Source organism: Dermacentor albipictus, unplaced genomic scaffold (assembly GCF_038994185.2).
Source record: "Dermacentor albipictus isolate Rhodes 1998 colony unplaced genomic scaffold, USDA_Dalb.pri_finalv2 scaffold_14, whole genome shotgun sequence".
In the NCBI taxonomy this organism is placed as follows: domain Eukaryota; kingdom Metazoa; phylum Arthropoda; class Arachnida; order Ixodida; family Ixodidae; genus Dermacentor; species Dermacentor albipictus.
The window spans coordinates 4052186-4069102 of NW_027225568.1; the positions used below are offsets into that span (position 1 = coordinate 4052186).

General features: G+C 43.6%; 1 protein-coding gene and 1 long non-coding RNA gene across 2 annotated transcripts; both read left to right on the forward strand.

Annotated features, from left to right (window-relative positions):
* Positions 1-440: 440 nt before the first annotated feature.
* On the forward strand, positions 441-6329 carry LOC139051816 (uncharacterized). The gene is made up of 2 exons (XM_070528827.1): positions 441-906; positions 2480-6329. Exon 2 carries the CDS (start codon positions 2698-2700, stop codon positions 4060-4062), a length of 1365 nt encoding a protein of 454 aa, XP_070384928.1. The 5' UTR covers positions 441-906; positions 2480-2697; the 3' UTR covers positions 4063-6329.
* A 630-nt stretch (positions 6330-6959) lies between these two features.
* On the forward strand, positions 6960-16611 carry LOC139051813 (uncharacterized). The gene is made up of 2 exons (XR_011509565.1): positions 6960-7310; positions 13660-16611. It is a non-coding gene; the product is annotated as an uncharacterized lncRNA (long non-coding RNA).
* Positions 16612-16917: the final 306 nt, after the last annotated feature.

Sequence of the window (16917 nt, forward strand, 5' to 3'; positions counted from 1 at the left end):
TACATGTATTCTGCGCCTCGATCGTGCTCCCGCCAGTTTGTTTGCTGTGTGGCAAACGTAGCACCTACTAAATATAGGCGCTACGTTTGCTACACAGCAACTAAACTGGCGGGAGCACGATCGAGGCGCAGAAGCCAGAAACCCAGTAAAGCCACAGAACACCTGGTAAAGCGTGTGCAAAACCCCGTTTCCGTTTCCTAGACCGCAGGTACCTGCGGTAGCATATACAGTAACTCTACCGTTTCCTGTTGTACAGCGCCACCCGTGGTCACATACTTTAGTTCACGACGCCACCGCTACGCTTATTTCCGTAGCACTGTGGAAGGTACAGTTTCTCTTCTCCAAGTTTGTATAGGTGTTCTGTGACCGGGGAACACGGAGGAAGTTTCCTTCCTCCGTGCACATGCGTTTCCCCGCAGGCCGGCTGAGGCCGGTGAACAATAGAAGGCAGCATCCACGTGACCCTGCGTTCCCGGATGTTGGTTCCCTAAGTTGGTTTCCAATTGTCCCTATGGGGCCACTGAATACCTAGTGTGTCACGTGATTGGGGAGGTTTCTTCCCTGTATTATTGCCGGAATATACAACAACCCTAGTGCGTGCAATGACGCAAAACCACGTGCATCCAAATGCCGCCTCTCCGCTTCGGAATGGCGCACGTATGTGATCGAGCTGCCATCGGCGATGACGATCGTCGCTGCGAATTTTGCAGCAAACTATTCATACAGGGGAAGAACATGCTGCAACACATCAGGAACGTTCACAGAATGGCCGTGGGTGTCAAGAAATTGATGAAATGCGACGTATGTGGGACTTCCCTGCTTACAATGGAGAAGTATTCGGTGCACCAGATCACTGCGCACAACTTCGAGGCTGACTACGTGCACCTGTGTTCCGGAACAATAAGGGTGAGGAACAGTTTTATTAAGTTTATTCTCAGTCATCGTGAGCAAATGACGTTTAAACGCAATATTATATGTCGGACTTTTTTAAATTTCTTGTGCGCAGTGTGCCTCCAAAAGCAGCTAGTTGTTTATACCTTGCGGGCCTTTGTTTTTTCTTTCTGCATCTGTTTCGCGAAGAGCAGCTTTTGCGCAGGTGCCCAATTTATTTCGTTGGGGTATGTTGAACTTTGTATCCTCGTTAAATATAATTTGTTTGTTTTGTATGGTCATGTGTGCGCGCACCCAGCGATGCGCTACATGACGTACGTTTGGCATGGTCTGCTTTCCTGCACAGCAAGTGGAGTGAAATTTGACGTTTGTACATCTTTTTTTCTTTTTTTTAAGCGACAGGAGTAAGCTGTTCTGCGTTCTGACGTTGCTCTGTGCCACATGCGTGCGTGGCCTAGTCTTCGCCTCAATCACGTTGCAATGCGGCAGAGACGCAGAACCGGGACCATACTTGAATTTGCGGATGTCGCCGGGATGGTTTCCCAGCGTATTGTTGGCAAACTCTTTATTAGTACATTTCATAGAATAGAGCGAAATGTGACGCTCGCGCACCCCCCCCTTCTTTTTTTTTTTTTCTTGAACGAGAGGAGGGATTTGCTCTGCGTTCTGACGTACGTTGCTCTGCGCTACTTGCGTGTGTGGTGCAGTCTTCGCCTCAGTGCAGGCCGCAATAGGTCCGAATGCAGACGACGTATGTCCAGGACCACACTTGCAATTGCGGCTGTCAGCGGCTTGCTCTCCCGGCGTACTTTGGGAAAATTCTTTAGTAGTACCACAGTCCTTCAATTGAAGGACTCTGGTTGTAGATTTCATAAAATAGAGCCAAATTTGACGCACGCGCAATCGTTTTTTCTTTAAGAGTGTGTTAGGAGGCTACTTGGTAAGACATCTTTTTGTGAACTTAAACTGCGCTTGGCAAAAGACACCAATGTCGAAGAAGACGGGACGAACGCAGACTAGCAACTGGTTTATTGAAATCACACATAATGCTGCCTCCTCGAACCAGGCGCATGCCCAAGCCAGATCATAACCGCGTGACGATGGAACACTCCCTCGCCAAGCCCCTATCTACAGTAAAAAAAATCAAGCTCTTCTTGAAAAGAAGGAGCTTTTCAAGAAGAAACTGAGAGAAGGGATTCACACTGCTCTGGGGCGTAGCTTGCACCACGTGCTCTCAGTTTGTCTTTGTCTTATCGTAACAGCATTGCTGTGAATGTACAGTCTGATTCAATATTGAGGAAGGAGTGAGCATAGATCATGCTTAAGTTTCATATTTGTTTCTTATTAAAACAAAACTAATATGATAAATTTTTTGAAGTTATGGCGCATTGCATATTTGAAATTCAATTTTAACAGAAATTTGAGCAATATCAAGGGTGACCTCATGACACAGTCGAGTTGAAGGTGAGGGAGTAAAATAAATGCTACATTACCCGTGTACAAAGCCTTCAAAGTGATTATTTTTGTTTGCATCTCTCTCCACAAAGTACTTGTCACCATCTAATGCTATTTTGTGCTTTTATTACAGAATTTCATGAATGGAAAGCAGAAGAAGAGGGTAGCAAAAACTGCTGGTTCATTTTGCCCAGGGACTCCAAAAAGCTGGCCAGTGGAGAGACAAGGATCCACTATTACTGTAATAGATCAGGCGAGGCAAGGAAAAAGGAAGGTCATAGTGACCGTCGGGAGAAAAGTCAGGGGAGCTGTAGGTCTGGTAAGATATGTCTTTCATTTATTACCGTCACAATGGACAACACTCAGAGTCCGACACCTGAAGGCACCACCATAAAAGTCAGGTATCAAAGAAACCATTATGGTCATAAACCAGAAATTCAGCACTTGAGAATGAGTGACAAGGAAAAGGCCAGTGTAGCAGATAACCTAGAAAGGGGTGTGCCCATGAAAACCATACTAAAGCGAATAAGAACATCTGTGGCATCCAAGCTGAGGCCAGTGCACTTGGCAGAGTGCTCAACCCTGCATAACATCAAACAGCAGTTTAACATTGCTGCTCCTGAACGTTGTCACACTAATGACGCTGTCAGTGTAGACACGTGGGTGCTTGTAATGAAAGAAAAAGGTGAAACACTTGTCCGCCTGTACAAGGCACAAGGTGCAGTGGACCCAAGTGGTACATTTTCTTCAGCAGACTTTGCTCTTGTTCTGATGACAGAGCCTCAGAAGGAGCTACTAGAAAAATTGGGCCCTGCAGGGACTCTGTGTCTTGACTCCACACATGGAACTACAGAGTACCAGTTTGAGCTGACCACTCTTCTGGTGCTAGATAAAAAAGGATCAGGTGTAGCTATAGCTTATTTCATCTGCAACCAGATGAACGAGCAAACTTTGACAGCATTCTTCAAATCTCTGGAGTCGGCCATGGCCCAAAAAGTGGCCGCTAAGACATTGATATCTGATGATGCCTCGCAATTCTACAAAGCATGGTCCAGGGTCATAGGTGCCGCAAAACAGAAACTTCTCTGTGCCTGGCATGTGGATAACAACTGGCGTAAGAAGACACTCGAGTGTGTAGAGAAACAGCTAAGGCCACATGTTTACCATAGTGTGTGGCTACTCTTAGAGTTCCTCGCGGAAAAGGCATTTGAAGATTATTTTAAGCAATTCCTTTCTAGTGAGGAAGAAAAACTGAGGGACTTCCTCAAGTACTTCAAAGACCACTATGCAGTTAGGCCACAAGAGTGGGCCTATCGCTTTAGGACTAGAGCAGCTGTCAACACTAACATGCACCTTGAGAGCAAGCACAGGACGTTAAAGCATACTATGCTGGAGAGAAAACAGAATAAGCATGGTGACAAACTAATTTCTGCCCTCATGGACTTGACAAATCATTTTTTAATGAAAAGGGCTAGCCAGATGATGAAAGGGGCAAAGGGTAAGGAGCTGAGAACAATTCAGAAGAACGACAGGTCTGGCATTGAAATGGCAGCTTGTGCCAAAATAAATGAAGATGGCATATGGACTGTGCCATTTCAATCTATTAAAGGGCTCTCATATAAAGTGTCAAAGGTGAAAGATGGTGCTTGCTGTCCTATGAGGTGCAAGGAATGCGCAGTGTGTGTGCAAGCACAGTCACTGTGTGGTCATCACTAATCCAACTAGCAGCAACAAGGCCCATGAGAGCTCACCCAAAGAAGCATGTGAGGCAAGTCGGGCATTGCACATTGTACAGAGTATAACAAAGCTGGAAGCAGCCAAAGCAGTGTCAAGCTCAACACTCTTAAGAGCAAAAATGGACTCAGTCAGACAGGCAATATCAGATGGTGAAGTCTCTGAGGGTGTGGCTGAGAAGGCAAACAATTTGTTTGAGCCAGTTTTCATGCTTGTGGAAAGTGAAAGTGACCCAAAAAGAAAGATGCCAGACCATTCAAATGAACCAGCCAACAAAAAAGTTGTGCACCTGTTAAGATTTCACTCTACAAAAACCCCTAGATTGTCGCAGCCATCATCTAGCCTTTCAAGGCCCACTGAAGCTCGAAAGGAAGTCCTTAAATAACAGCTTAGGGACAGCAACATAGAAACTGAAGAGATAACCACGTCAGCAGGGCACGATTACTGGTAACAAGCCTCCAGTGCAGTTAGGAAGAGAGAAGTGGTGCAGTAGTGCTGTGCTGTCATGCCTTATAGAAGCAGGTTGAGGGCTTGCATATAAACAAATCATGACATGTGGTCTCTGATGATTAGCCCGTCTGTTTTTGTCTGTGGTGTGCAGCCATATGTCACAGCTGGATGGTATGTGTGTTAGAGCACGAGAGATGCCTCCATGCTTGTTGTATGAGCTGCTGCTAAGTATTCTGTGAAAATAGGTACAGACCCAGTGGTTATCTCTGGTATGTGGCAGCTGTTGGATAGTAGTGTGTTCGAGCACGCCTCCATGCTTGTCATATGAGCCGCTGGTATGTCTGTACATAGATGTAAGGAAGCGCATTGGACGGTTTGTAGTGTTTCAGTGTGCAAAAGCCTCCAATGTGTTTTGCTACTTATAAATTTGTGTAAACACTCAGTAGTGCAGTAGTCATGATGTTGCACTGCTGAGCTCAAGCCTGCGGGTTCAATCCCAGCAAAGGTGGCTGCATTTCAGTGGTGGTGAAATGAAAAAAAAAAGCATGTAGTTGAATTCAAGTGCACATCACAGAACCCAAGGTGGTCAAAATAATACTGAGTCCCGCACTGTGGCATGCCTCATAATTCTATCTAGATGTTGTGTTCCATGTGATGTTCTTTATTGCCCATTTGAATAAACTTTTATTTTTCAGATTACCAAAATAGAGGGTATATGCAGTGGTGTTGTGTGCAGTCTGGATAAGTTGCTCTGGTCATGAGCACTCAATGAAAACTTCTGCATATTTGGCTGCAGCAGACAGTGTCATAATGATAGTAAAGACTATGCAGAAAGCTTTAGGCCACTCTACATATCAGATCAGTTTTATATTGCATCCTTTATGGTGCTTATGGTGGCAGAATAATAATTGGCAATGCTTCCTTACACATTTAATATTTTTCTTTTGGAAGAGCAACCTTGGAAGAATAATCTACAACAATGCTCCTACCTTCTCTTTCACTGTCTCCCCATTTCTTTTCTACACTTCAACTTCATTCTACGCACTATCTTATTCTCCTCTTCATCCTACATTGACGGTGTGGGAAAGTGAGCTAAGCGTGCATAAAGATTGCTGTGCAGAACTTAATTGCAGCACTGACGAAGACAAATCTTTGTCAAAAGGTTCATTACAGCTACATTCCCCCTCCAAACACTGTTTATCACTTCAAGCCTTCATATTCCTGTGAGCTTTTGTCTTGTTTAACAGTTGTAACAGTCATACTATTTATTACTATCAATAGCCAGCATACATTTAGCACTGCAAAGTGCTGTTTAGAAGACGTGTGAGTTTCTACTTCCCTTATGATAAACACTCCAGACATTCAGTCTCTAATTTATGAAAATCTTTCAAACATTGCCAGTGATGACCACCATATGGGTTAATGTCGGCATGGGACTGAGGCTTTCCCGCAAAAAGAACAGTTATGTTTTGCTCATATCATGTGACTGACAGTTTCTGCTGTAATTTTTGCACTTGTCAACTGCACTGTGAAGAGTTCGTTTCTGTGAATATGTGCTGGCCTGATTCTTCTTAATCACGCATTTCAGATCTTGTGCTGTGAGATGAGGAGGTGTAAAATAAAAACACCGTGTAGATTTCACAATGCCTTTAAGAAACCACGCAAAGCTTGGAGATGAAGCATTACATGCAACTTGAACCAAGTGTCTGGACACAGCAAGTGAAAGTTGTTTTGTCATGAGTGAGGGTGTCGGCGTTACTTGTAACTGCCTTTAAATAAAAGTTTGTTTCAAAACAGTGGCTCAACTCTGTGTTCCCCTGGTAAAAAACAAAACCATTGAAATTTGCAATTCTCTTTTTAAACATAATTGACCAATATGAATAAAAAAAAACTTTATGAATCAAGATATAAGCTTGCCATACCATGGAAACACTTGAAACTCCTTTTGAGAAGCTTACTCATACGCGAACACATTATAGCAATTATTTTCAATCGTATACCCACAATTTGCCTCGTCACCATGTCAAGTTTCAAGGCAGATTTTTTTTTAGACTCCAGGAAGCCGTATGCTGAATTCTATCCATTGTTTACTGCATTGCATTTGATTTTCTATAACAAATAAAATCGAATTCTCAAATAATAACAAATAAATGAATTGATTGCACCGACGCTCACGTTATAATTATATGCTATTATTATTGACTAGTCTTTTATATATATTCTTGGAGGGTGGGGGCTGCACTGGTGGCGTTCTACGAATTTGCGCCGCGTGTTTGTGCGGGTAAACTTAAGCGCAGAATTTTTTTTTTGCGCGTTATGAAAACAATGCACTGCAGGTATTTTAATTAATGCAACGAGCTGTATGAAATATCAGTCAAGGGGTTGGAAACATCGCTATAGAGAATCCCGACTATTTTATTTTGCGTGTGTGTATTTGGAGTTGATGCACAGTTTTCTTTATTTACTTATTTTGGCTACATTGCGCCAATTGCGCTTCCATAGAATAAAGAAACGCGCTTCCGCGCGCTTGCCGACTCGATCGCAAGGGGACAGCCTGATCAACATCAATATCAGCAGCAATGGCGGATTTGCGCTTGCCGTGGCGCTTGCGAAGTTTTCAATAGTTTTCGCCTTATAAGTGATTCTTTTGCTATTTTAACGTGTGGAGGTTCATTGTACGTTTGTTTTTTCAAGTTTGGCATGTGTTTTAACACATGTGAAGGTGTAGTCTTTTCTTCTTCAGCGGATATATGTACAAGACCCCGTTCACCGTCTATCAGGTAAGATGTGTACGTATGCTACACGCAAGCGTAGTGCTTCATTAAGCCACAGTGCACTACAAAGTTAAGCATGAACGGTACACAAAATTCACAAGTTCTAAGTATTGCCAAGAACAACCATTGATTGGCGAAGTTCTCACAGGTGTTGCAGAAGTTGTTGGGCGCGGCAGTGCTGAACGTAGCGTTAGCGGCTTAAATCGTGTTTTTTTACTAGTAACAACGTGTCACTATTTCATATTATTGGCGGCGTCTCCAGGACACCAAATCGGTAACGGGGACACCAGAGCTAGAACCCGGACTGGTCCATGGGTTGGGGCTCGCCGAGGCCTGCGCGTGCTAGTAGTATATCTATGATGCCCGTAGGCTGTGTGTAAGTCGTACTTCCCGAATTTTCTGACGCATTTTAAGATCAGCTGTCCGCTTTCGCGGACAAGAAAGCAGGAGTCAGGGTGGTCCGTGGGTTGGGGCAACATAACCTGCTTCCAGTTTGGGACCGCCCTGCTTCCAGTCTAATGCTCTCCTGAGGCCTCTGTTTGCCGGTTACATGTGCCCTCCTGGAGCAGTACTTGTAAATGAATCCGATCTATAGTCGCAACGAAAAAAGCGCCCCGCGACTTCTACAACACCAGTCAGAACCTTGCCCATTGGTTTACCTATGTGTGGCCGCAAATACCTGAAACTCAATGCCAGTTCAACATATTTGTTGGCAAGGGTGTCAGGTCGTTGCTTTGTGTGGAATCGGCCTTTTCTCAATTCTTAAGAATTTAACTGGAATGCACCTGACCAGTGCTGCTCTGTGGTGCTTGCCACCAATCCCTTGGACAGGGAAGACATGAGTATCCCTGTGCATACACTTTATACGCAGTAGTGTGACCGCTTCCTTTGGGAAACTACCACGTTAGCGATATTGTGAGCGCAATGTGGCTTTCCTTCATCTTCCTCATCCGTACGTAGTGTGTCGCTTCTTCCTCGCCATAGCTCTAGCTCGGCACGAATAAAGCGGTTCCTTAGAAGTGCTGGGGTTCTGCATACCAAGGGCATATAAGGTAACAGTGCTTGTGCCTTTAATATGTCGCATTCGATCATTTTGAGACGTGGTGGTGTTCATGCGTTAGCACAATTCCAGGACATCCACAATGTAAGAGGTACATGATTCTCTAATTGTATACTCTCTCCAGGCCTTTCTCACAACCTCAGCACAAGTAGTGGGAGCATAAAAAAACTGACAAAGCTGGTGCATGAATGTTGCCCAGTCAGAAAGATCTGGCTCTTGGATCAAAGCCAATTTTTTTTTTACATTGTAGAGCCAGACGGGCATGCTTTGAAGTTTCTAAGAACTGTCCCACCATTGCTGACTCTGTTGTACATTTATCAAACCACTTGATTCTCACCAAGCTCAAGCTATGGTGACAAAGACGCGCCACATGCTTTACAGTCACATATTGCACTCGCAATACATCTGTTATGCCAGTTTGCCGAAATGAGCATGCACAGTAGTGACGAATTCACTATGCGTGCACAGGGATTTGCCTTTCCTGTCCTATGGGCTGTTGGCAAGCATCACAATGCTACACTCGTCAGGTACACCTCAGCTTTCAGTATGTTTACATTCGGTTGCATGAACATGGAGGGAGTGCGTTCGCTGTAATCAGTACCACACATTTTGCTAATGTAGGCTTGAGTGGCTTTCCCATGTCTCCACTAAATAGTCGGAATACTTCCATGCATGATAGAATGATGAGCATTTAACCTCCAGACATGCAGCAGTCTTTATACCACTGCAAGACAGAAGCAGCCTTCTCACCATGTTCACGGTCAAATAAATCCCATTATTAAGGCATTTTATGGGCCTCCCAAACCGCCTGCACCACCTGAATGATGTGACTTGTTGTTGCACCTGGCTGTTCATTTCATTTGGCATCCTCTGTTCGCACATATTCGTTTCCAATAATTCAAGAAAATTGCAGGGCTGGTTCGCAATCTTTTCTGTTTTCTTTATTTTTTTATGGCCTTGTAAAACTGAGAAACGATAATGAAAAAAAGAAACAAAGGCTGCCTTCCTGTTCACCAGTGAAAGCATTGTTGCTTAGAAAGAGGCGCAGAAAAAGATGTATATGCATGTCGGACAGCCTGCACAAGATTTTATCTTTGTCTCTTCAAACATTGCGTACCTGCGTCAGTGGACTCGCTGTTCTGTAGCATTATCCCTGGCAGCGGAAGCACTGTCCCAGAGCTCTAAAGAGTCATCGGAAGCACAGTGCTAAACCTTCATCCTTGAAATGTGAAGAACGTCACTGGACAGGACGAGAGATGACAAGGTGAGACTGATTGGGGCAATGTTGTGGTGATGGGTGCCACCTGGTTGAGCGCACAGTATGGTCCCCTGTCCTGAGAAAAGCTTTTCTGGGAGCTCTACACAGTGGAAAGGGGACCAGAGAAGTACAAGTGCACCAGGGGAGAAATGAAAGTCGCATTGTGAAGCATGGTACTGTCATTTCTGGTTGCTTCATGACGCAGTAATGATAGTCGCAGCACAATATTTTCAATTTATTCTGGCAACTCATGATATGCAAGTGAATGCTGCTTACTCTGATCATGTGGCTGCGTTTCAGTGCTTGGATATTTAAGGCCACGTTGCAAAATGCACAAGAGATTTATAATCGACTTCGTATACACAGAAAATACAAGAACAGTTCTAATAGCACTGAAAAGACAGAGCATTCATGGCGTCGTTCAAGCTCAGTGTCCGTGAGCGTGCACAAGAACTAGTCACAAGAACTGATGTTATGACTGGCCTGTGTGGTCAACGATTTGTGTCGCGCCACCAAAGCAACAGCGAAAGGCTGGACCCTTCAGATACGCCGAGCCGCCTGCAACCGTTGGAAAACGCCTAGGAGGCCCCAATAGCAATAAGACCTTATCATTTGTGCAGGCATTTTCGCCTTCTTACCCACGGCTTGCACAACACCCTGATGTCTGCTTAGTCTCCACAGTGTTGTCTCCCTTCAGCAAGTGGGACGATTAAGCTTCGTGTGTGCATTCGTTATTTCTCTTTGTCCTCGGCAGGGAAGATGCCAGCGTTGTGTGCGTGTGTGTGTGTGTATGCGCATGTCAGTGCCTTTCCTTCTGAGCCAGTGGGGGTTAGAAAATTAGTTGAACACTTCCATGTATCGAGCGGCAGCCGCCAGCGTGGAGAGTGTTTTCTCTCTCCTTTTCTTGAGCGAGGGTATTCCAAACACTATAAAGGACGTCTTCGCTAATGGACTTCAGCCTTCAGTTTTTGAGCAAACTAGCATGTCTGTCGCTCACCATCGGGAAACTTGCAGAGTTGACCACTCCGTAACAATGTGAAGTAAACATTCATTGCTACTCGTTGAATTGTTGCCGTATCTCCTGCCTGGCCCCCTTGGCACTCATGAGCCGCTGCAAAATGCAGTCAGCGGCACGATCCGACAACCAATGGTAAGCTCCAGACCACCAAGCCCATGCTACTTCCACAGTCTTGGGTTCCCATCTTTAATACGGAGCAGCAACAAAAAAAGAATTGACATCTGTGAATAAGGTATGCGGATGTGGGCTGCTTCCCTTGAACATAGGAGGCAAATGCCTTCAGGAAGTTCAGTTGCACTTTGTTATATGAAAAGGCATCTCACCAAGATTGGAAGTTGCAAACCGACAAGTGCAGTGCATAGATCACACACTAACAATCCTGTCTCCAAATTATCAAAATGATGCACAGTGGGAAAACAACTGAAATTTTAAACAAAAGCCATCATGGTCTCAACGAAGCCCTGCTTCAGCCAGAGTCAAGGTTACATGCACAAATGTCTCTATGTAAAACGTGCTGCCTGCAATATCACCAACCATGGCACGTGACTTTCGTAAGCCAACCAATGTTAAATGCCATCCCTGGATATGTGCCCCACAGCAAAAAAGGAAGAGAAGAAAAAAAGGAAAGAAAAGACGGCTCGTAAGCGAGTATGACGTGAACCCTTGGCTCCGTCATGGGGGAAGATGAAGAAGGAAGATCACTAGGAGGCAAAGGGGCTGAGTGCCGTCACTTTTAGCACTCGCGTCCTGGCAGCGTGAAAATGCAACATTTCAATTTCTTCCATTTCCTTTAATAATGAACTAATTAGAAATATTTGTTTGAGGAAATGCTCCCTTGACGGCATCTTACAACTTCCAATGTACCTATAACTAAAATTTGCCATGGTGCTTAATGAGAGGGGCTTTTCAGCCCAAATTAGATCCTGCAGGCTATAGTACTGTATGGAAAATATGGTACATGGAACTGTAAAATTTAATTTTCCACAGCAATTTCTACCTGTGCAGTTGGAGTTGGCTTTGTCATAGCATAGATATGAGGACCGTGAAACAACCTTTATTCCCTAAAGATCCTGTCCTGTAGTATATTTGAGCATTTACATAAAGGCATGGAGACCCTCAGTGTGTTGCAATCTAAGTGGCAGCATATAGGTGGTGTGTGCTGCCTGTAGAGATGCCACTGTAACCCATCTATGTATTGGCGGATTTCTGAATTGTGGATGGGAGAAGGCTCATGGCTGCTCTGCCTTTGCACCAAGCGCTGCAGAGCACAGTGCTACAATTTTCTGTTTGTGCAGTTCGAAGAAAATTATTCCTGCAGTGGCAGTGACTACACAGAAAATGCACCCTACGAGAGTGGACAGAGTTCCAATGTGACTGTGGTTTGAAATGGTCCAGCCCCTGTGTTTACAAGCACCGATTTTCCCAGACAAGTGTGACAGTGCCTGGCTTTGAATGCAGTGTGCTGCTTCATAAATATTGCAGTTGCCCAGCACTAAGCTGCCTGGATTATGTGGTTGCCATAATGACTTCTCTGTACCCGTGGGACAAATATTTGCACTCGAAATAGCGACAGCAGCCATGCATTTCCTGCTGACATAGAATTAGGTTCCACAATGTCATCTGATGTATGCACATGCTGTGATGTGGTTGGTGTGGCCATGCTCTTTTTTCCTCCCTTCAAGTATGCTGGTAAACTGCCACTAGTTACAGATGTCTGCAAGGAGTGCACACTGTGTGAGTGCTGCACATGAATTGAAATTACGATCACCACAGTGATGATAAAGGACACATTGAAAGGTAATCTGACAACACTTATCAAGACTGTCTACAAGTTTTCTGTGAGAGATTTCCTCAGGGTTGACAAAAACCATCTTAGGGACCATTTAATGGGGTGTAACCGCCCACATTATGAGATGGAAGAAAAGGAAGCCATTAGGATTTCTCTGGTGGTGCAAGGTGCTCAAATAGATGGCTTTGATTGCAGTAGACATAAATATTATCATTCTTTCTGTCTGGGCACATAACTTCTTTGCCAACCTCTCTGTCATCTCTGTAGCACATTAATTTAGGATAGTAACTCCACTCTGACGCAGGAGATAAAAGTGCATGCCAGACATGCTGACCACACTGACTTGGAGAGTGCCACTTTCTTAAATGTGGCAAAAGTCTGTGTTTTGGGCGAAATAAGAGCTCATAGGCAATTTTTATCTGTGATAAACAGAAATATGTGCTGCCAGTGGTCAGACGTCATTGAGGTCGAGCTTCTCAAGCAAGTAGATGCCATCGAGAAGACCAAAGAAGCCAGTGATTAGCCATTGTGCGCAGCAGCTTCAAATGGCAAAGTCCAGCTGGGATTTCTCTGCACAAGGTCACCAAGTGGCATTCCTAAGTAACAGATATTTTTTACCCTAAACTGCTACCCTAGAGTGGCTGGAACATGCACCGTTCGTTCCAAGCATGCAGCTGTTATCAAAGCTTAGTTTAGTCAATTATTGAGGCTTAAGATCGTTTTAATGTTGTACAGTAGAAAACAATTGTAAAAGAATGTAAAAAAAATTTGAACTGTGTTGACTCTTTGGTGGCATACTGTTGCTATTCCTGAAGTTACGTCCTCAAATGACTTATGCTCCAGGTATTTGAGTAAAAACTATGGGTGTGGAAATATCAATTTTTTAATTTCAAAGCTAATTCGAATAATGAAACCTAAGTGCGAAGCGAATATTTTTCGAATATTAATACTATTGGTATTGCAAAAATCCATTTCTTTTCACCAACCAGAGGTGCAAAATAGTTATACTACATAGACTGCATAGCAAATAATGTACAGGGATATTATGCTTCGTGGTTAACAAAATTCTCTAATACAACACTTTTGTTTGACAATGTCATAATTGTAGTTACTTAATGTTTCATGAAGCAAGGACAACAGCTCAACATGTTCGAAGAGCAGTGACACCTAGTGCATGTCACCATCGATTCAGACATCAAAAAGAGCTGCTTAAGTGTCTGGTATCAGCAGGTCGCCCTTCGCAAGCCGAGCCAACAGTGGGCACCACGCTTACACCATCGCTCAAACGGATCTTCTTTTTGGACCAAAATGTCATCATGCAAATATCTTTAAACCTGCGATTGTGGTAGTGAAAATTTCTGCCACGAGTGAAAATTTCTGCTGGTTGATAAGCTCATCAGAGTCTTTCCACAGTGCTGATGTGGAAGTGGCCCGTTCAGAAGCTTTTATTGTTGAATGCATACTTCGGTTCCTTGGTGATGAAATTACCCTTCCTTTCTCTAAATCCAAGGGCGAGATCTCGCATTCTGAATGTTTGCTTGCGCTCTCATTATTCGCCTTCACTGTGCTTTCGTCAGCGGTCGTCTGCTTGGTGAAGCGGGAGCGCCAATTGAACACTGCCTACTCACTGATGTAGGAGGTGAAGCAAACATTCAGAAAGTTAGAAGCTGGCGCAATTTCATCTCAGGTTGTTAATCCAGTTTGACATTGAAGCATCCTGGTAGTATTAAAGTACTTTAGAATGAGGTTCCAGAAGCATTGCCAAGTTTGCCACTTGGTGAAATTTGTAGTTTGGAACAATTTAGGCTCTTGGCAAGATTAGCAGTGAACACAGAGGTTTACACATGGCGATTGGTGTTGTCCAAATGCATGAAGAGGTCACAGTATAGGTACTTAAGCTAGTGTCGGGTAACCATAAGCACCCGCAGGGGCCCCGTGACAGTGTCTCCTTTAACTTCAGATATGCTTCACTGCTTGATGATAAATATGCTTCGCCGCATAACACGACTCTGCTGCAGCAAAGGTGACTTAAACCGACAACAGCCGAGAAGGTGCAAATCGCACTGCGCTGCCTGGTTCTTGCTGTTGGCCTTATTTTTCTTCTTTTCACAGTGTCCTTACTGTAAGTGCACTCCAGAGTTACAATGCAGGAATATGCATGTGTGCACAAGCTTTCTTTCAAGAGTAACTCACGATCATAAGTTACGTCATCATGGTTTCGTACTATGTTACGGCATCATAAGCGAGACATAATAAAGGGGGTCTCAAAGGCTGCGGGAGAGACTAATCTTTTGTGCGAGATTGTGCTATCCTTGCTGCACGCAGTGCAATATTATGACTCTCATGTCTATGGTGGCATTGTCGATTATGAATGTTTCCTTACTGCGTTAAAAAAATGTGTAGTGCATCTTTCAGATAATAATGGCATTATAGCTTCAGAGTTGTTCCAAGTTTTGGGGACTTGTTCACTAAAAGTACATTATTAGAAAAGCTTTAGAATGTCTAGGTCATAATTGCATTTGAAGAACTGTAAGTCTTCCTACACATAGCAATTAGTAGCTTACTGTGCGATGTTGAAGGTGGTTTTTATTCATAGGCCCTACGCAGAGAGCAGCAACACAATGCCTGGCATGTGACCAGGGTTCGTAACAGTGTTTGCATTTCCAGTGCTCGTAACTGATTCCAGTATTAGTGCATAAATTTGCTTTATGAATTCTTTGTAGACAGAAGGTGCTTGAATATTGGTTGCATGAAATGCTCCAATGCACTGTATACGTATAGGGCGTCTTTTATTACCGTACAGATTTTCTTGTTTTCAAGTTATGAGCGCGGAAAATGTGGCATTCTTGCAGAGGAATTCCTCTAATGCACTCTCATTTCTTACAAATCTTGAAAGTTGCACCTAATTCAAGATATTCATCATTGAATTTCACTGGCAAATCGAGGCAATATTGGAACTGAGTGTGCTGGGAGTGCAAAAAAGAAGGTCCCGCTATCTCATCAGATGGAAACATCTTGGCCAGTCATTGTAGCTGCTGATACGACACACTTTGCCTGGCAAGCATGTGCGTCAGTGTGCCATATCAGGCTATCATTTAAGCTTTGTCCCACACTTCTTGACAGGGCACTGCCGCCTGATGTGGAGGAGGATGCACCAAGTTTTGATTGTACTCAATTGAGCGTGATAATGAATATCTCAAAATAAGTGCAATTTTCGAGATTTAGAAAAAGAAAGGGTGTGCGTTCACATGCGACTGCCTCCAAATATGCCATTTAGAAGGCTGCCGCCAAGTTACTAATAAAAAAAGTGACTGAATTTTTCAAAATTAATTTTCTGAAACTCGCATTATTAGCAGCATAGTGTGTCCACCTCACCTAGAAACTCCTTTGCAAAAACGCTGGGCTCTCCGTGCTCAAAACTTTTTGCTAAATATCTGCACGGTTAAAAAAAAGCAGATATGCACAATTGTTTATGCATGAAAGTCGTACACTATTTCAAGATTTTTGCCCTTCTATGCAACACCAGAAAAATTGGAAATAGAAGCTTCAGGTGACCTATCTGATTTGTTGCAAGTTGCATGGCCATATTATTGTTTTAATTTTTCGCCATTCCCTTTTACTGTGATGTCACCACTGCAGCTGCTCAATGGCTGTGGCTTTTCATTCCAGGTCACAAAGCTGCACCCAGGTAGAGGCAGATTCCAAAAATGCTTGTGTACTTAAGTATAGCTGCACATTACAGAAGCCGTAGCCCTCTTGTAGCCGAGTTCCTTATATTTTATTGGGATTGAAGAGCAACGTTTGTGCTATATCCCTCTATTTCAGACGAAATAATGTGCATAAAATTATATCTTCATTACTTTACACCATAGTACCAATATCTGTCGTGCGTTGATTTTTGATGTCTTTGCATTTGCTATAGCAAGGATTTTTAAACATCAGCCACAAAAGAAAAAATAAATGGTCAAAGAACCAAGAAATGGTGTGTCGCAGCTCCCTTCTTTTTTTAATTGGCGGCAAGTTTTGCACTCGTGTACTTCAAAAGAAGTGTTACCTTCCTGCTTTGGAACTTTGTGGTTTTGTTCTGCCAGCTGCTTGACCAAAACAAGCAAAATGTACTTCGGATATTCCACAATTCTGTATGCATTTGGTACAATAAAATTTGTTTCAAGAATGGACAAATGCAGTGATGGTTGTATTGAAAACTGCAACATGCCGATTTTAGTTTCATGCTTCATTAATTTTCTCAGAGCCCCAAAGCATGCGAGGTTTGAAAATATATCATGCGACGAAGTGCTGGCCTGCCATGACATTAGTGCACTCGGTCTAGAGAACTGATTGATGCTGCACATACATTGAACATGGTGGCCATGACCATCCCTCATGAATTGGCATTCCCTGCCTAAACCACCTCAGCAAGAAAGCTGACGAGGCTTCCAAGAATTTCTATGCACTATTAGTATCGCCCTACTGAAATTACTCCATTTG

What these genes read in the sequence shown, in the direction of transcription:
- LOC139051816 (XM_070528827.1), top strand. Translation starts at nt 2,698, where the DNA reads ATGGACAACACTCAGAGTCCGACACCTGAAGGCACCACCATAAAAGTC.